At 46.3% G+C, this 19,807-nt stretch overlaps 2 protein-coding genes across 5 annotated transcripts in view; both read left to right on the top strand.

Annotated features, from left to right (window-relative positions):
- The first annotated feature begins 775 nt into the window (after window positions 1-775).
- Window positions 776-1,081, top strand: mrpl57 (mitochondrial ribosomal protein L57). Its single transcript, XM_076046031.1, has one exon. It carries the CDS (start codon window positions 776-778, stop codon window positions 1,079-1,081), a length of 306 nt encoding a protein of 101 aa, XP_075902146.1.
- Window positions 1,082-3,052: 1,971 nt separating this feature from the next.
- Window positions 3,053-19,807, top strand: part of kcnh1a (potassium voltage-gated channel, subfamily H (eag-related), member 1a) — a 30,863-nt gene continuing 14,108 nt past the window's right edge. The window contains exons 1-8 of one of the 4 annotated variants that reach the window (XM_076046198.1): window positions 3,053-3,343; window positions 6,733-6,759; window positions 9,326-9,449; window positions 12,539-12,645; window positions 13,125-13,253; window positions 14,594-14,712; window positions 14,808-15,200; window positions 17,956-17,982. In XM_076046198.1, coding sequence (XP_075902313.1) covers window positions 3,271-3,343; window positions 6,733-6,759; window positions 9,326-9,449; window positions 12,539-12,645; window positions 13,125-13,253; window positions 14,594-14,712; window positions 14,808-15,200; window positions 17,956-17,982 — 999 coding nt within the window. In that variant the 5' untranslated portion in view covers window positions 3,053-3,270. The remainder of the gene's footprint in view (window positions 3,344-6,732; window positions 6,760-9,325; window positions 9,450-12,538; window positions 12,646-13,124; window positions 13,254-14,593; window positions 14,713-14,807; window positions 15,201-17,955; window positions 17,983-19,807) is intronic. The other 3 variants (XM_076046199.1, XM_076046200.1, XM_076046201.1) reach the window with 3 other exon arrangements.

The following is a 19,807-nucleotide window of genomic DNA, read 5'->3' as shown; positions in this document are numbered from 1 at the left end:
GTATTTCATTAGCTTTGCTGTCATGTCATGCTGCCTTCCAATCCCCTCACCCGCCTTTATGTGTGTTTCGGTTCAATCGCGACTCATGTTGTGGATCTTTAATTTCTGTGGTGGAGGAAATAATGGAATTTAAAGTTGTTGGTTCATGACATTGGATGAGCAGATGGAAAGGGCATAGATTCAATTGAAAATAATACATTAAAAAGAAGGTGCAGTGACAGTAAAAGTTTTACTTGTCAAAGTAAAACACTACAAAAACAATCACACACCTGTTTGGATCCACTGGGTTACACTACGTGAAAGCAAATGCAAAAAACATTTCCTTAAAAAATATTTTATTTCTTTTTTTGTTTTCACTTCAGAAAGTACTAAAGCCCAATAGTGGTCCAAATAGTACTCTCTCACACACACATTTCACCTTTTCCACAATGACCCACGCAGCCCCAGAGAGATAAAGTGCATGCATTAGGTCATTGTCATATGCTGTTGTCAAGATGTTACTCTATGACTCAGGTGTGTCAAAGACAATAAAACCAAGTCAACGGTTTAAAGTGCGGATTGCTTATTCTCATATTGTATTTCTTAGCTTTTTTAGTACAACTTTTACTAACAGTGCTGCAGCCTGTGTGGGGGGAAAAAACTGTTATCTAAATGTTAGCGTGCATCAAAATGTTCTCATGTATTTGTTTTTTCCAATAACATATGAACTTCATATGAAGATGTGAGATAAATTCTGAATCTGATCTCTTTTCCCTTCCAGTAGCACTGCGCCATCATGTTCCTCACTGTCGCCATGCTGCGGAAAGGCATCTCCGGCAAGCAGTGGATTGGAAAGTACCGGCGTCCACGACAGATTACCTGGCAGATGAAGCGCAACACCCTGGCACATCTGGAGCGTGAGGCAGAGAACGAGTACTGGATTAGCCGGCCCTACATGACCAAAGAGCAGGAGCTGGGCCACGCTGCAGAGCGGCGAGCACAGAACTGGCTCAATATCAAAGCAGCAAACTTTACCAAGTTCCCTGAACACAAGTACATCACGGATCACCTGAGTCACCTCAGAATCACCAAGACATGGTGAAGTTAATGTGACACAGGACACACAAAGACTGACTTTGTAACTTAACAGTGAACTTCACAGTGAAGTGCGATGTGCATGAAGCCAATTTTTCTTTATGGGCGTGAACATGAAGCTGGACTCCACACACACAACATGAAAAATGCTTTTGAAATCTATCAAGCTGTCGACTTGTTCTGTTGTTCTGCAGTACCAATTGAAGTCTCACTGCTAGTGGGCCATTAACATTGCTGTTGTAGTGCTGCTTCTTTCTATTAAAACTGCTTGAATAGGAATCTGAGCCATTCAACCCTTTTTCATTTGTATTATTGAAACACTTCCTAAGCATGTGAGGGGTGTGTGTGTGTGTGTGTGTGTGGGGGGGGGGGGTTCACTGGTTTCTAATGCTGAGATCACTGAAATAAGTGCTGAGCTGCAGCCTGTGGTAAACATTTCAGACATTAAATCTAATTTCAAGGCCCGAGGGGAGAATTGTTTCTTTCAAAGTTTCAATTTAAAAATGAGTAACACAGGACCTTTCCGGGAACTTAACTCAATACGATCTGCGATAAGCAAAGCATGGCGTGTCAGCTCTGGTAACTCGGCCGGATTTTAGACTTTGTACACTGACTTCACCTGCTCTCCATTTGTGCACAGCTTTTATTACTGGCTTTGTGCGGTCATAGTTATTGCCGCTGTACGCCTTTGTTATTGCTACCTGTGGATGAGCAAGCATGTGACATTACCTCATTCACATGCAGCTGCCTTTAATGACTCTACAAGGACAATAAACCAAATATCATGCATGGAGGAATACATGTCCTTTAACACACACAACTTTTAAGTCTGTTTCGTAGTTGCTCGTAATGCACACGTAAGCATGTTTTAATGAGTGTATCGATACTCGATAAGTAGTGTTTTAACTTCTATATAAGGACATGTGGGACTCAGCTGCAGTAATGTTATCACACTGACCTCTATTTGAGGAACTCTGCAGTTTCACTGCCTAAAATTAAAAAAAATAAAATCCACATATCAGCACTCAAACCTTCTACTGTTGCCACTGCTGGTGTGTTAAAGGTCTGCTTTGCGTGAAAGCTGCACTTGTGAGGAATGAGAGGGGGAACCAGGAATGTGGTGCCTATTTGGTTGATTAGCCTGTGACTCCAGTACTAGGAAAATTCCATGATCTTGCCTGAATCTAAGTGGTTAAAAATGAAGCAGCGAATGGCCACCCTGCCACTTCCCATGCAGGGCAGTCTAATTCCACGCTTCAACTTTGACCAGAGGTTAGAAATGGAAGACCTCAGGTGCTGCTCATCATGTAGGGCACCGGTTTTAAAGTAAGGTGCTGTGGGTTCCCCTGCCTTTGCTTTAAGATTGGTGAGAGAGGCTTCTGCAGCTCCACCAGTGAAGCACTGCAGTGATAATGAAGAATGGACAGACGGACGCTTCAATTCGACGCTTGTGTGTGCCGGTTTTTATTAGTGCTTTGCTTAAACAGGCAACAATGTCTAAAAAAAAAATAAATTAAAAAAAGAGCAACACGAGACAACAGCGGAGGCAGGCCTGGGTGGCCATAATTAACCATGCCATTGGTTTTTAGCACAATGGTAAATGGAAATACACATGATAATAATGGTGCTTATAGTCAACAAAGTTCCGCTGCAGAAAAGAAAGAAAGAAAGAAAGAAAGAAAGAAAGAAGGATGAGATTCCCCCTCCCAAACTTCACCGGTTTTCACCCCCTGCAGTTCAGCTCATGCACAATACGTGTGTCCGGCAGAGGGCGCTCCAGGTCCAATTAGGCAGCCAGGTGCGGGAGTGGAGTGGCGGAGTGGTGGAGCGGTGGCGGCCCCTCCTGTGTGCGGCGAGTCCACGCACTGTTGTCTTCTCCTGGATAATGAGGTGCGCGCCTCGCCTCGCTGAAGAGGCGCCAGAGCAGCGCAGCAGCAGCGGGCTGAGGGCTGAGGGCTGAGGGAGACACAGGGAGGGAGACACAGGGAGGGAGACACGCCGCTAATGAGCGGAGCGGAGCGGACAGACACCTGAGAGGGAACCGCAGCAGCAGCAGCAGCAGCAGCGGCGGCGGCTGGAGAAGAAGAAGAAGAACCAGGACCAGAACCAGCTCGCGGCTCGGACTCGGACCAGCCATGAAGAAGCGCTGCGCACGGGGGAGACACGCACGTGCAGACGCCTGAGCGAGGCGGCAGGATGGCGGGGGGGCGCAGGGGACTGGTGGCCCCACAGAACACTTTCCTGGAGAACATCGTCCGACGGTCCAACGGTGAGCGCTGACACTCGCATCCCGACACTTCACTCTCATTTTGGAAACAGTTAAAAAATAAAAAATAAAAAAAAATAATAAAAAAAACGAGCTCGCGGTTCAGAGACGTCGAGACGCGTTAATTGAAGGCCAGGAAACCAATTAAGGTCATTTTTAATTATGTCAATCAGCCACGTGAGCTTGCTTGCTTGCACTTGAACTTGGCTTTTTTATTTTTATTTTTTTTAATATATATTTTCTTTTTTGAACGGAGCTTTCCATTGTGTGCGAAACTGATTAACGGAAGTGAGAACATTGACACTTCTGAATCGATTCGGCCAATGAGCAAAATTCCCTCACGAAGCTCCTGTCTGTCTGCTAGGAGTCCACAACCAGAACCAGAACCAGAACTAGAAGGGAGCGAAGACACAACACGCCGCATAAACTAGTGACGAGGCCCCTCACTGGGTCCCTGCGAGCCGTTGACTCCAACAAATGACACTCAGTTGTCAGTTGTCCGTGTGTCGTCTTCGCTGCATTTCAACACACAGTTGGGTCAGAAGTAAACGTGGCTTCATCAGCCTGTTAATGAGCCTCAGCCTGATCAAGCCGACGGTCCATTTAGACGACCACACAGGATGGTTCATTTTTTCCATGTCTTTTAAGTACAGATGACATGAAATAATAATCATTTATAAAAACATAATGCCAAAAAACATTGAAATGATCACTGTGTGCACCACCACCACCATCATCACTGTAGCTAAATTGAGAAGAAAAAAAAAAGTACTTTAAAAAAAATGTAGCAGCATTCAATAACCCTTCCAAAGAACACACGATGACTAAACTAAAGCCACAGCCATTTATTTGTAAAGGAACTGCTGACTAACCAAGCATCATAGTGCTCACTGACACCTGTCCGTTTACACTGAATCAGCAAATATTATTCATATTGTTTTCTCTGAAGGATGAGTTTGTGGCAGGGGAAAAAAAAAAAAAAAAAATCTCAGCCGCTTTTGCAATTTTTGATGAGCACAGAATTTGTACCGGCGAGGCAAGGCCGGTGTAGAGCATCTCTGGAACTCTTGGTAACTTTGGCTGTTTCTGTGTCGGCGCTGGTTAGACGTGCGTGACACAGCGGGGCCAAGTGAATGCGTCAGAGAAGGCAGCAAAAGCTCTGCAGTTAAACGTCGCAAACCAAAGGGGGGGAGCGTTCATAGCAGCCACTGCTTCCATATTGCTGCCAATCATTTTTCAGCATTGCATGACAACCAGTCTGAGCGATCTAATGAGTCTATTGGATGGACGCGGCCTCCAGTCTCACCACATTCCATTCCTGAGCAACCCTCTACGGCCTGTTTGGGAAATAAAAGCTGGGCCAAGCCGCAGCGAGCCCAAAGTCAAACTTATCGGTTCTGTTAAACACCCTTTATTAGATCCAATATGGCAGCGCGCACACTCGGCGATATTGCGTTGACGCTCCAATAGGTCTGGAGCACTCGCAGCATCGTTCTGGCCGATTGGTGTGAACCCTGCGCGGTTGTCGGATCATCCGCGTTTGTGAGTCGGCGCTTTTTCCAAAAGTGACAATGTCAACACAACCCGGAGCCTCGTTTATTTTGTCTCCGTTCACGGCAGCGTGTTGTGACACAATACAACGAGGGCAATATTTCATTGGACGTGACGGGAGACCGACTCCAGAGTTATTACAGCGGAGAGAGGGGTGAGGGTGGGTGGGGGGGGAACAAAATCAGGGTGCGAGAGACACACTTGACGAGATTATAACTCATGAAACTGCTAATGTGCCCGAGCTGCAATGGCTCGTTTTTAAAATGAGGTTTGCTAATATTTAGCCCCTCCATTCGTAGTAATTGCTCCCAGAAGAATTCCACATGCGTGTGCGTGTGTGTGTGTGTGTGTACACACACATTAGGCCTTCCTGCCAGCCTGCCCCTTGGTGCACCTATCCAAGTCCATGACCATGTGTTTGGAGGAAGGTGCTTGCTCACAGAGAGTAAACACAGTGCATCTCTGTGTTCTCTGCGGCTCGTTCCGGTGGTCGACGCGGGAATCTGGCTGCCTGCGTTTTGATTTTTATGTGGAAAAAAAAACAAAAAAAACAACCAAACAAACAAACAAACAAACCAGAAAATCCTCCTTTCAAGACACAAAACGACGCGGGCGTACGTCTCCCTAATGACCTTGGGCGGTGCGTGGATTAGTGAGTGGTAAATCTGGCCAAAGCCGTAAACAAAAGAGCCGAGGGAGCCGCCGAGAAACGCTGCGGTGATTGATTAGAGACGCAGTGGGCGGGCGCGTGCGTGTCCACGCTCACTTCAAGTTTGCCAATGCGTATATTTCACATTTAAAAATGCGCAGGGCAAAAAACAAACGGCAGCGGCGTTGCTGACCGTCGCCGTCGTAGTTTTGGTGAGTTTGGCTGTCAGACGTTTTCCCAAGACATTTGTGTCCGGCCAGGAGCAAGCAGGGCTCAGCTGTCACAGCTGTCCACTAATGTGAAGAGTGAACACCTGACATGTCTGATTGGAACTATTCTGGAGGAGCCCTCGGCCGGTGCGCGGCCCACCACCAGGGGGCAGGGGAGAAATTTTGACCCGACATTGAAAGGCAGTCGTGGTTCTTAATTGGTGGAGCTTCAGCGGCCACATTGTGACCCAAAGTTATTCCATCGAATTAAAAAAAAAAAAAGGTCACTTTCTATTATGTCTAGCAAATAAATTATTGAAGTTATTGAATTGAATTGTGCGCTGCAAAATAACTGGGCCAACGTTGTCTCTGTAAGTGGACACGCGACCAGTCAAAGGTTTGGACACACACTCCTGATTGAATGGTTGTTCTGTCACCGTCGTGACGATTGACATTGGAGATTGTCACTCAGCGCCAGTGGCAGGGTCATGTGATGTCACGCCATGACAAATATTTAGTCAGTATTTTGTCATGAGATCATTTTGCTTCTAGATTGTCCTCACCCAATAACTGCATTTGAACCCTTTGGTCATTGTTGCCATCGTTTAGCCCATTTACCACCGTTGTTGTTGTTTTGTTTTTGTTTTTTTTTATGCAAATTGTACATTTTTCATCAGTCTTTGCTTAACACTTCAGATTTCGAGTTCATGAATGCACATAGTGCGTTCACACTGACAGGTGTGCTATTATTATTATTGTTGCTCCAAACAGCCCAAAAACCTCATTGGAATCACTTCTGAACGACTTGTCGACACATTTCTCTGCAGTTTTACTGTTCAGTCGTGTGTTAGTTATTGTGACGACATGTCCCCCCCCCACATCATTGTGTGTGTGTGAGAGACACTCAGCAGATGTTTCCCACTGTTATCTGTTAACCTTCTTTTCTTTTCCTTTTTTTTTTTGTTTTTTTTGAAACATTTCAGTTTGGACACTGTCACATAGACAGACAGGTACTTCTCAGATTGAGCTTGTTGTGCTGCCTCTGTTCTTCCTTCCAGTCTCTCTCTCTCTCTCTCTCTCTCTCTCTCTCTCTCTCTCTCTCTCTCTCTCTCTCTCTCTCTCTAACCTACCTACCAGAATGTTCTATACCAAATGCTGTTAATTTACAAAGCTCTCAACTGATAATGGAGATGATTTAAAAAAACAAACAAAAAAAAACAAACAAGAAATGCTGTACATTAAAAGTAGAGTTGCTGCAATGCTTAATTGATGTAAATAGGACGGCACAGGTAACAATCACTGAGCTTTGAACTTCCCACAAGACTCATCTGATCATTGTAAAATAACACATTGGCATGGAACGTCTCATTGAAAGCATTCTGTTGGTGACCTCATGCTGTACGATTTCATTTGTTTGATTTTGATACAATTAGGAATTTACTCTCTCTATGTGTGTGTGTGTGTGTGTTTGTGCGCGTGCGCGTCTGTGTGTGTATTTGTGTAGTCCCTTTCTGTGTGGTAAAAATAGCATTTTTTTCTGTTTGTGTTTTGTGGAATTGTATTTTTTGCTCCTCTTGCTCTTTCACCCGTGTGTCATCATTGTTGCTTCTAGGGGGGTGGTTTGCTTTGTGATCTGCCGCACAGGTTTATTTTTTCCCCTTATTTATTCACTTGGAGGTTTTATCCGCGTGTGTTCGCAGCAGCGTCGTTCCTCCTGCCATTTATATCCTGGAACACAAAAGTCTGCAGCTTCTAAAAATTTTCCAGGCCAACTCGAGAGCAAATATTGTTGGATTTCTTTAAACCGCGATGATTTGGTGAAAACTAGTTATGGCAAATCGTCACAAATGATCAAATCTTAAAATTTGGCTTTATTACATGAGATTTGAAATCTAATTTGTCCTGAGATTTTGTGTAATTCAACAAGATATGGAGGTCGATGTTATCTAAATTTGTTTTAACCAATATTTCCCAACAATAACCTGTGTTCCTAGTCTGTTATTGGACTGAAATGAAATGATTAAAAACGTCGTTACTTGCTCAACTTTTGTAGAACTTATTGAAATACGTTGGTTTTGAAAGCCAGCTGTAGTTGCAGACTGTGAACAAAGAGCTAAATATTCACTTTTGCGGATTTTTTTCCTCCAAATTCTTGTGCGAGACTCCTCCACTGGAGTCCCGGGTGAGCAAAAATCAAAGTTTGTACAGTACGTGAGGAAGAGTTCTCATTAATCGCGGGACATATAACAAGGACAACGCTGTTTGTGGAAGAAAATAATATTGTGTCATGTTCTCAGCGCAGCCATTAGTTATAAGGTCAAGTGTAATTCAGAATGGTGTTGTGCTAACAGCGGTGCATTCAGTCGCTCAACCATTTTGTTGTTTTTATATTCCCGGGTTAAAATTAGAAACCGCGCTGTTCTCTCCCGTTAACTTATTACGCTGTGGCGTGCGTGCCATGTTTAAGTAATGGCAGCGGCTGCGTAAAGGTGAATAATGAGCTTCAGTTTGAACAAAAAAAAAAAGGAAGAATGAGAGGGCGGAAGTAAAATATGCCATTAAACCAAGACGTGTGGCTCAATCATTATTTCGTTTTTTAATAATGGCGTCGTCTTCGCTCGGAGGCCCTGCTAACATTTGAATATGCAAAATATGCATTAGCAAAATCTAGCTGCAGCGTTTTGCTTGACATTTAGGAAATTATGACAGCGGATATTAATATTTGTAGGCCACCAGTTTCCACCAGAGTTTGCCATGGCACGGAAAAAAAACAAATCAAAATAAAAGCACCAACAAAAATCTGGAAGTGCCCAACAAAAAGATCCCAGAACACAACCAGAACACGGCGGAGACTTTCTTCTTCTTCTCCTTCTCTGGGAGAAGCTCGAACGAGCAGCGAGCAGATGTGTCCTTTTTTTTTCCCCCAGCATTTTTTTGTTTTGTTTTGTTTGGATTACATTTGTGTATATGTGCCTCACGTGGAGTGTGTAATTGAGTGTGCACCATTATGGACACTAATGAAAATCTTAAAAGGCCTGTTTACAGCAGCTCTTAAAGGCAGGCCCGGTCGATTTTCTACTAAATAGATAAATAAATAAATAAAACAAAACAGTTGAAGTTTTCAACAATGATGACACCCCCCCCCCTCCTCCCCAACAGAAAACCTATTGAAATGAATAGAAAACAGGAAGATGGAATTAAATAAGCCATCAAATGTGGTTGTGACGACAAAACAAGTTTCATTTTATGTCCCCAAAGTGTTGTTACTGCAGTCAAGCACGCCCTTATTCATTTGGCTCAAAATAAATATATTAAATAGATACTAAAGCCATACTAACTAACTAACTCACTAACTCACTAACTCCGTGTTGAAATCTGTTTTGTCCCTTACATTTGCTTGGTAGCTGTGTGTCGTAGCTCCTTCAACAGTTTGCCAGTGACTTTACATTCTCGTCCTGTTTTGCAGAAGTAAAGCCGATTCCTTTCCAGTCATTCGCTGCCTTTTTCGCTCCTTTCTTTCTTTTTTCTCTCCCCCCCCCCACCCCCCGATCCTCCCCTTGTTTTGCCTCCGTACAGACACCAACTTTGTTCTGGGAAACGCTCAGATCGTGGACTGGCCCATTGTCTACAGCAACGATGGCTTCTGCAAGCTGTCGGGCTACCACAGAGCAGAGGTGATGCAGAAGAGCAGCACCTGCAGGTAGGCTCAGAGATGGTTGCTGTTGGCCTTCTGTTCCTGGGGGTTTGAGAGGCCGGATGAGTAAATACCACCTTGCATGGTTGTATTGTATTGTTTTAGCTCGATGCCAATCTTCCTTTGACCGAAAAAGTGAGAGTTTCCTCCTCAGAATCAGTAGTGACAGAATGAGTTGATGTTTTTTTTTTTTTTTTTTCCCTTTTCTTGTTCCTGCTGAACTGTGGAGAACCTGCACTGACGCCCCCCCCACCCCCCGCTCCCGAGAGTCCTCGCTCAGCTGACAAATATATATATATATATGTATAAACAAAATCATCATTTACTACAAGGAAAGGAGGAAAATGCCGCTCACAATTAGAAATGAGTGATAGTTTCAAACGGCTCTGTTCTCTCTGTTCCTCTGCAAACGTGTGAAAACCAAACAACTCGGACTCAGAATCTCTGATGTAATCAGACTGTAACAAGTGAAACGCTGCCGGGTGGCGCTTGAGATTTTCCCCTGGGGGCGGGGCCGCGCCCCGCCTCCCCCCTCTCCACGACCTGTCAAAATAAAAGAATGAAAAGAAACCTGGGACAAGAAAAGAAGGGGAAAAAAAGAAGAGTAGCATCCCCCTGTCCTGTCGGAGTGAGCGCTTTCTCTTCGCAGGCGTTTTTTTTTTTCTTCTCCTGCCCGTTATAAGCAGTTCCCAGTTATCGCCTCTTTAATAGGATCACATGGAAACGCCGGTCGCTGCCAGCTTTTTGGGAGCCGTGGGTGATTTCCGTCTGTTGTTGTGGGTGAGATGGTGTTTGTCACCGCCAACACGGCGGCTATTACTGATTTAGACCCTTGGGTCCCGGAGCAGAAGCTTCAGAACACTTGCCAGTGCAAATATTGAAGGCAGCGTCGCGGTGATTTGCTTCAGGATTATTTTTAGGACGCTTGATGCAGTGTGTGTGTGTGTGTGTGTGTGTGTTTTGTGTGTGTGTGTGTGTGTTTTGTGTTTTGTGTGTGTGTGTGTTTTGTTTTGTTGTTGTTGTTTTTTTCCCCCTAATTGGAAGGCAAACAAACCAGAAATGTTGTGGCTGTCGGCGAAGCCTCAGCTTTATTTCTTGATTTATTTTCTAGTAGTGGACCAGTAGTGGAAGCCTGGCCGTGCCGTCACTGTTCAAGGAAAACTGCAATCCGTCATTGACGCCACGCACTTGAGGAGTGTCGTTAGCGGCCGAGCTAAGCATCAGAGGCTGCAGGAGAAGAACCACATTTTCTGACAACTGTATTTTTAATTCTACCTATATATTCTATTTTATTCTACCACCATTATTTTTATATTTTAAAATAAAAGATTGCTGCACTCTAGGAAGCCGAGCAACGACCTTGCGTTGTAGAAGAAATCACTGCAGTGACAATAAAGAAAGTCTGATCTAATCTACTCTTTGTATTATTCCTCAAAAGCTTGAGTTCAAACCGGTTCTACTGCTGCCTAGTCTGGACCCGGGAGGAGGGTTGTAGAGACAGGAGGTCCAGCCCACTGTTGGAGGGTTTAACTTGTCTTGATTTTTGAAAGTCCAAACTCAAGCTTGCTGCTTCAGCTCTGGTGAAAACTCAACCTGTGCTCCACCCCTGTGCCCAACAGGCAGGTGTGTGCTTGTCGCCAATTGCTGCCACCTTGTGTCAAAAATAATAATGGGCGCCAAGTCTGAGCAACGACAACAACATTTTGCCACTGAACGCTGCATTCACTCACTCCTACAATATTGACACGTCATCCCGGCTCTTCGTCTCAATAAGAACCCAGTGATGATCTGAGCCTGCAGACTCGAGATGTTACTGCTGGCGAGACGCTCCCCCCGCCCCCCGCCCCCCTCCCACCACCATGTGTTTTGATTCTTCTGAAACTCCTCTTTGATTGTTCTTCAGATCATCTCTCGTCTGTCGATTCCTCTTTGTTGCATCTTCTGTCAAGTGGCCTCACATCTCCATCATGAATTATTCGCCGGCAGTTTTATTTGATTATCACTATTTATTTCATTTTATTTTATTTTTTTTCAGCATGACTCAAAGATAAATTAGTCATTACTCAACCCCGCAGCGTGAAAGTTTAATGCGCGAGCCACTTTCCTGCCGCTGACGGTGGTTCAGCGGAGATCACACGTGGCTCCGGCTGTGATCTCGCGCCTTCTCCATCTCCCCGTGACGCGTGTTTTTGTTATTTCCCCGCTGCCGCCGCTGCTGCTGCTGCTGTTGCCTGTAAACATCCAGCGGAGAACCTGTGGGAATTCTTCACACATGATGAGAAGCATTATTGTCTTTGAAGACAGTCACATTCCTCCCAGTCGCAGAGACAAAAAAAAAAAAAGGAGAGAAAGAGAGGAAGTCAGGAGTCGGCGTCGTGGCTGCATCAAGCGCTGGTCTTTAAAAGTCTCGGCGCAGCACAGCAGTGATGTCTCATTAAATGTTGCCTTCCCTTTTCATTTTTTTTTTTTTTTACGATTCAGAACAAACTCGGAGTTATATTTAGCATCTTGGCGAAGCAGGCAGCCGCTGGGAGGGGAAGCGGAGAGTGGAGTTGTGTGTGGGGGGGGGGGCTAACAGGCAAAGTGAGATGGAGGCCACCGCAGCCTAACTCTGCTGGCGGCTGCTTGACCCGCCCTGAGACGCGACGCCACCTCCAGGGCGACTTTGCACCTGTCAGATTTAGCAGCAGGCTGCGTTTGTCCAGCGAGGCTTTTCAGGAGGCGTGTCCCCGAGGTTCTCCTTTTGATCCACTTTTTACACGTCTGCTGCTTCTCCTCCTGGCGGTGGCCGAGACGAGTCCAGGAATGGAAGGAGGGAAGGTCCTATTATTATTTCACATCGCGTGACAATGTATATCTTTAATTCAAATGGAGAGGTTTTCCATAAAGACTGTGAAAAGGTGCCGTAAGCGAGGGAAGAAGAAGATGAAGGGGGGGGGGGGGGCGGGGGGGACGCCGCCTGGCATCCTCGCTAAGATATTCCTATATCTGGGTCTTTCGCAGCACTTTTTCGCGCCACAATGAACACGCCTGTCCGATGTGTGCTGCCGTGCATTAAATATTAAAGGGTCCTTCTCCCCTTTATGTTTCCCCAGCTTCATGTACGGCGAGCTCACAGACAAGGACACCTCTGAGAAAGTGCGACTCACGTTCGAGAACTATGAGATGAACTCGTTTGAAATACTGATGTACAAGAAGAACCGTAAGTAGCGGCGCCGCCTCTTGGATATGCAGATGTATTCAGAAGCCCATGCGACATACGGCGGGTGGGGGGGGGGTTCAAAGGCAGCCCGGCGCATTTCTACCTCTGTGGAAATGTGCTAATTGGTCGGGAGTCAGAGGAGAAGCAGCCAAGCAGAGGAAAATGTGGGGAAACGCGTCGTCCTTCCGTCTGCAGGTGCAGCGAGTCGACACGCCGCAGTTTAACCTGCGAGGAAGATGCAGTGTTACACAGCGTGTTGTGGTCTTTAAGAGTGACAAATGTTCCTCCCAAAGGCCCAGTGTGACATATCGAAGGCATCCGTTGGCCTGTCATGGAAGAGAAAATGAGAAAATCACTTCGAAATAAATCAAGTTTGCCGAAAGTTTGCACTCACAAATCACAAATCAGTGGCGCTTCCCATTGAACGGCGTTTAAATCTGACACACTGGCCCTTGAAGTAGCCTCTCTCTATCTTTCAGGGACGCCCGTGTGGTTTTTTGTGAAGATCGCCCCCATTCGAAATGAGCAAGAGAAGGTGGTCCTCTTCCTGTGCACCTTCAGCGACATCACGGCCTTTAAGCAGCCCATTGAAGACGACTCCTCCAAAGGTCAGAGTCAACCGGCTCCCATTTCACCGCCACCGTCCCGTCGGGAAGGAAGGACGCCTTTTTGTTGGCCGATTCACATGTATTTATTTTTATTTTTTTCACTGCTGCTGCGTGATGCGTGGTCGATCCGAGACTTTTAAAACGGAGATTATGAAACAACAGACTCAGCTGGAACATTGTTCTGCCAGAGATCACAGCCGCCCTGTCTGCGTTGTGTGCATCTGCTCTGGAGAGCACCCACTCAGTCAGACACGCACGGCGATAATCCGCGGCAACACGCGAGAATCTCGGCTCATGTGAACGTGCAGCGGTTGAGGATGCAGAAATGCCGCGAAGCCGATGAGAATCGTCGTCAACAGGCGGCAACCTGTTAAAATAATACTTGGCGTCACGGGGAATGCGGCGAAACGCTCCCTCAGCTTCAGGTCATTTGGTCCGTCTGCCGATTGAAGAGCGAAAGAGAGCGAAAATCAGCAGTTTGTTTGATGGATGTGAACACAAAAGTGGCGTCTGTTAAAAGTTCAAGGTGGCGTGCATGGCGATAAAGAAAGAAGGCTCCAGTCTGTCTCCAGTCTGCATGGGTGCTCGGAGAGCCGCTCCGAACTGGAGCGAGCGTAAACCAGTAGCATGAACTGGGTTCCACTTCCTGACTATTGGCGCTTGAATGACCAGGCACAGATGGACATGAGCAGTGTGACAGCTGACCAGCGGGGGGGAGGGCAACGTGTATGAGACAGTCACAACTCTTTAGAATCTTTATTATTAATATTATTTAACCTTTATTGCAAAACAGAAACCTCAACGCTGAAGCAGAATTTTAGGGGGGAAAAACAAACCAAAGAGTGTCTCTGGAATGACTTGACGTTGAACAGAGAGAAATACGACCTGAACACAGCTGAGCTTCGCAGACGCTTGTGATCGTGGAATTGAACAGCTGTTTATTTGTGCTTTATCAAATGTCTCTGCATTATCTGCGCCCACCGTGCCTGGGACACATGCCATCAACCCTCAGAGCAAAGACGCACCACTGCTCTGGTTAGGAGGCAATGCTAAATGCTGAGATTGTTGGTGCTGATGGTGCTCATGTGCTCTGTGCAACCACCTTAAACGAGGTGTCAGCCTCGGGCTGAGGGGTGGAAATAATACTGCACCCAATGCTTTTCACCGAACAAGCTGTTGAGCTGTTGAGCCGCAAGTGAGGCCTCAGTTGTTGTAAAGCGCTGAGAGATGTTTGGTTTGCCCAAAAGGGGAGGACGGGACATTCGCATTTGCGACAATGAAAGTTTGTTTTAGTGAGAGTAGCCAGCACTGTATGATCTGCAGCACTGTTTGTTCCTCAGGTTGGGGGAAATTTGCGCGTCTGACTCGAGCACTGACGAGCAGCCGAGGGGTCTTACAGCAGCTGCAGCCCACCGTTCACAAAGGAGAGAACGTCCACAAGCACTCCCGACTGGCTGAGGTAGGCGAGAGCTGCTGTCTGTCTGTCTGTCTGTCTGTCTGTCTGTCTGTCTGCTGTGTGATTGAACGGGTGTCATTGCGCTGGGTGTCGGACAGGTGCTGCAGCTGGGCTCCGACATCCTACCTCAGTACAAGCAGGAGACCCCCAAGACCCCACCGCACATCATCCTGCACTACTGCCTCTTCAAGACCACCTGGGACTGGGTCATCCTCATCCTCACCTTCTACACGGCCATCATGGTGCCCTACAACGTCTCCTTCAAGACCAAGCAGAACAACGTGACCTGGCTGGTGGTGGACAGCATCGTGGACGTCATCTTCCTGGTGGACATCGTCCTCAACTTCCACACCACCTTTGTGGGGCCGGCCGGCGAGGTCATCTCCGACCCCAAGCTCATCCGCATGAACTACCTGAAGACGTGGTTCGTCATCGACCTGCTGTCCTGCCTGCCGTACGACGTCATCAACGCCTTTGAGAACGTCGACGAGGTAAATGCGAGGATTTTCTCTCTTTCTTTGTTTAAATAAAGTCCTGATGAACTAATCAATCAAAAGGGAACACACGTGCAACCGTCACATGCCAATATTGAGATTGCAGTGCACACAACCATATACACGTCTATTGAAAACAGCTTATTTAGCCCTGTGTTTGCAGCCTCCAGCTGAAACTGATGCCTTGTTGGACCTGCCACATTTTTTTGTAGGGAGTGTGCTCACCCCACTTCCCCCTGTGACGTCACAAAGGGATTATTTTAAGAACTGTATGTTGCAAAGCTCGGGGAAATCGAGCTTTGCTGATGGCTTTTCCTGGTTTCTAGTTGCTCACTTTTGCCCTTGTAAGTGCATAGTTTCAAACTCTAGGAGGAGGTTGGTTATGAATACAAAACTGCAAAGAACAACATCGTGCAAAATGCAAATAAACAGGTTGATAGTAAAGAGTCCCTCGTCCACACCGTGTCAAAACTCACACTGGCTGTTTTTTATTTATTTTATTTTATTTTTTTGCGTGTGGTAGTTGCGGCATAATAATACGCTTGCTTGTGAATTCATAAATTTTGGGACGGTAATGAGGAGTGTGTACTGGAGAGCTATCACAGGAGCTTGAGATAATTGGCACATTTTAATGGTAGTGGAGGAGGAGGAGGAGGAGGAAGCGGCGGTGGCGGCGGCGGCGGCGGCGGCGGCAGCAGCAGTGCATCATGGGCCACAGCTCTCTCTCTCTCGCTCTCTCTCTCTCTCTCTCTCTCTCTCTCTCTCCCTCTCTTTCTCCAGGCCTCTGTTGTGTCACCGATGCCCCAAAACCATTAACACCTCGCCGCTGCAGACAAAAGGATAGAATCATGGGAAAATGCGCAGCAATTAGGGGCGTTGTGTCGTAAAAACGAGCGACCCCGCTGGGTGCTCCTGTAACCCCGGCGAATTACAGTTTTCACCAAAGTACTTAGTGTCTTGTGTACATGTGGGGAAAGTGGTGCTGATGAAAGGCAGCAGACTGAATATCTGCTGCACTCTAGAAAAAGATGTCGGTGCCACGTTGCTGCTTTTTTTTGTTGTTGTTGTTGTTGCGTGAAAATACATGAAAGGCGTAATGATCAGCAGGTAATTCATACATACATGTTTGTCAAGTTAGCAGTTTGCTGGTGCAGTTTACAGCGTTGTCGTACTGCGAGTTGCCTGCTCTTTAGATGCCTTTTCTCAAGTCTGTTTTCTCCTCTAGTGTACAAACGTACAAACTCTCTCACTTGCGTTCCCTGTCTCTTTCTCTCTCGCTCACACACACACACACACACACACACACACACACACACACACACACTTACTGAAGCCCCAGGTTTCCTGCACTTGCCGGTTTTCATTACAATAATGCACGGTGGTGAGCTTGCGCCTGTGCTTTAATGTGTCACATCTGATGATGTGTGTGTGTGTATGCCTGCGATATGTGGCTGTGTGAAGTGCGGTGCAGGGTTGGAGGGTGAGGAGGGTGAGGGGAGGACTGAGGCTGCTCAAACAGGTAATGTGAAATGTTGTGTTATTGCTTGTGGGAAAAAAAGAAGGTAAAACCCGACCCGGCCAGGCTCGTCAGTGAGTGGGCAGCGGGAGCTGGGTCACATTTGCAGCTCCAGCAGCTTTTTTTCCCCCACCGCTTCTAGTCTTTCAAGGTTTCAGCATCTTTTAAGGTTCAAGATGGGGGGGAAACGGGAGCCGTCGGGGGGTCAGCCACTGAGGGAAAAACAACAAGCCAAGACTGAACTGTTGGTGTTATTTGATCTTTTCAGCCAGTGAGCTTCATCAGGAAACACCAGAAATGCTGCTTTCCCAACAGGCTCCAGCTTTCCCACTGAAATGTTCTGAAATGACTGGAAAATTATCGGGAATGAGCCTTTTGTCATTTAATTCCCCCGTCATACTAAACACTGGCTGCTCTCAAAATCGCTGTCAGTCGGTTTAATTAATAGCGAATCGTTCCTTGATTTCCCTCGGACCTGCTGTTTTCATCCTCCCTCCTTTCACAAGGCGGTGGCGGCGTGCGCACGTTTTTGTTTTCTAATTATCAACACAAAAAGAGATTATTTAGACACACTCAGTTTCACTTTGTGGCTCCCGTCCGCCTAAATAATCTCTTGATGGTCAATCGACGGCTTAATAGTCGCTCATTAAAAACTGGTGATTAGGTTTTAGAGGCATCATCAAGCCTTCCAACGGCAGAGAGTTTTCCACTTAATTGAAAAAAAAAGAGAAAAAAAAAAGAATCCACAATCGCAGATGTGAATGTTCTAATCGGGTGCGGCGCCGTCTTTCAGCAGCGATTGCGATGATCCTCCTTCAGTGTGACGTTTGGGCAGCGTCAACAGAACGAGAGCAAGTAAACTATTGTTATTAAAGTGAGTGGAAGAATCTGCCGGACTTCTTTGACGGACGTGAAGTGTTTTTTGTTGTTTTTGAGTTGTTGTGTTTTAGCTGTGTTTTCACCCACCAAACTTTCAGTGCGCGTTTGCCCTGTCGCTTCACACGCCTCACCAGGGGCACCACGATTGTGTCATCACGTTTTGTTTGAAAGTTTTTTTTGTTAATCACTTTTTTTTTTCAAGTGCTTGTTCTCTCACACGTGTTTTGTTGTTTTTTTTCTTTGTTTGTTTGTTTTGTTTGTGTCTTCCTCTCCATCCCTCTATGTGTTTGCATGCCGCCCCCCCACCGCTTCTCCTCCTCCTCCGCCTGTTGTTCATGCATGGGACGTGCTGCGAAGAATTGGAACCACCGAGCTGTCACTCAAGTAGGCTTCAGTTTCATACCATAAGTTGTTTTTACTTTACCTGCATGCTCACACACACACATACACACACACGCCCGACAAAGCGCTGAAGCAATAACACAAAAAAAAAAACTACACAGGAGCCTCCGTCAGGCATGGCGCCTGCTGTGACATTCATCCTTGCAGCAGCAGCAGCGTGTCGGCCGCCCTGCTGGAAGAGAAGAAGCACCGCTGGCGCCTCCAGTAAATGTCACAGGAAGTAAAGTTGAGATTTGTACGCTGCTTTCTGTGTATCAGCACAGCGCGGCCACTTTTGTCTCGCACTTCTAAACAAAATGAAACTGAACAGCTTTGTTTGTAGCCTTGTAAGGAGCCCGGTTGCCATCATGTCGAGGTTACAGTGCAGCAAATGAACAGACATTCATATTCAGTTGGTTAAGAAACAAGACAAGAGGAAAAAGTTTGAATATGCTGATTGAATATTACTATCTAATACCAGGAAGAACATTGAAAAAAACAGCTCCTTCGATAGTAAAGATCTCATATGATGCTGATGTTTCCTTTTTCTGACATTTTCTAACAGTAACCTCTCTCAGGCTAAAATACGTATTCCTGGAAACTGGCCCCTTGTGATGTCATCAAGGGCAATAATAACTTTGGCAGGCTGCGGGTTTCGGCCGATGAAACCACCAAAGTCCCCCTTTTTAAGTGGAAGCTTCAACAAAGTATCGCCGTTTGAATGAGACTGGACGCAGAGGGTGAAATCCTCTCTGAGTGTTTGTGAGGCTGCTCCAGAAGTCTGGGCTGAAGAGAGCTCCAAAAACCAGCTGGAACACCATCAAGACATTGAGAGAGCCTTTAAACTCTTTACGATGATGATGATGATGGTGATGATGATGTTTTGTCGGGGACTCGTGTAAAGTTTGCAGCTGAACTCTGACAGTGGACTGGCTCTGGTAATGGAATTGCTGGGGTCTGTTAAGTGATTTCAGAGAAGCTGAGGTGTCCGCCAGGCACCCAGATGAGATCGAGTGACAGCGAGTGCCGCAGTTGTGCTCGGATTGCAGACCGCAGCACATTAGCAGGATCAATAACCCTGCCGCATGCACGCTCACACACACACGCACACACACACGCACACACACACACACACACACGCATGCACGCGCAAATACCACCAGCAAACCGATGGGATTGTCTGTTCGAATCAGCGAGTGGGCGTTTCAATATACAGCGACGCCGAGCAGACGTTTGGCGGCTGGTTATGTAACCGCTGCGAGATGAATGATGTTTTCAACATCAGCTCAGCGTCTGTTAACACATCGCTTCCTGTGTGTTCCCTCAACTCGTCTGCCCGTCCCGCTGTTCACACGCTGTTCTGCAGCTCGATTGGAGGCCAGTTCACACATTTTGAAAACGAGCTTTAAAATTCTCTTTCGAGTGTCCTGCTGGACCAAGTGGACTGAGTATTCTTTGCGGGGTTTATTGACCGTTAAACCCTCCTTTTTTATTATTCTCAAAGTTGTTTTGACGTCATTTCAAAGGTAGATCGGTCGGGCTCATTTTCGTTCTGACTTGACAGATTGTTTTTCTCAGTCAACATGCGATAAAATCAAACCTAAACATGCGAACCTGAGCATTGTCGTGGCTGCCTTTAGGCGTTCCATGCGTGAAGAGCAATCAGAGTTAATTTTATCTACTAAGCTCTTTATTAATCCCAGTGGGGAAGCGTTGCAGCGTTACTGGCAGTCAAGTCGTCCATGAATCATGAAACACAAGGACACGCGGGGGTAAACGGAATAATGAATGCAAATACAGTAAACTCAACTCAATTCAAGTCATGTGT

This window comes from Nelusetta ayraudi, unplaced genomic scaffold (genome assembly GCF_046127955.1).
Source record: "Nelusetta ayraudi isolate G7.1 ecotype Tasmania unplaced genomic scaffold, CSIRO-AGI_Nayr_v1 ptg000089l, whole genome shotgun sequence".
Taxonomy (NCBI): Eukaryota; Metazoa; Chordata; class Actinopteri; order Tetraodontiformes; family Monacanthidae; genus Nelusetta; species Nelusetta ayraudi.
Note: the sequence above shows the minus strand (reverse complement) of the source record. Positions and strands in the feature narration are given on the sequence as shown.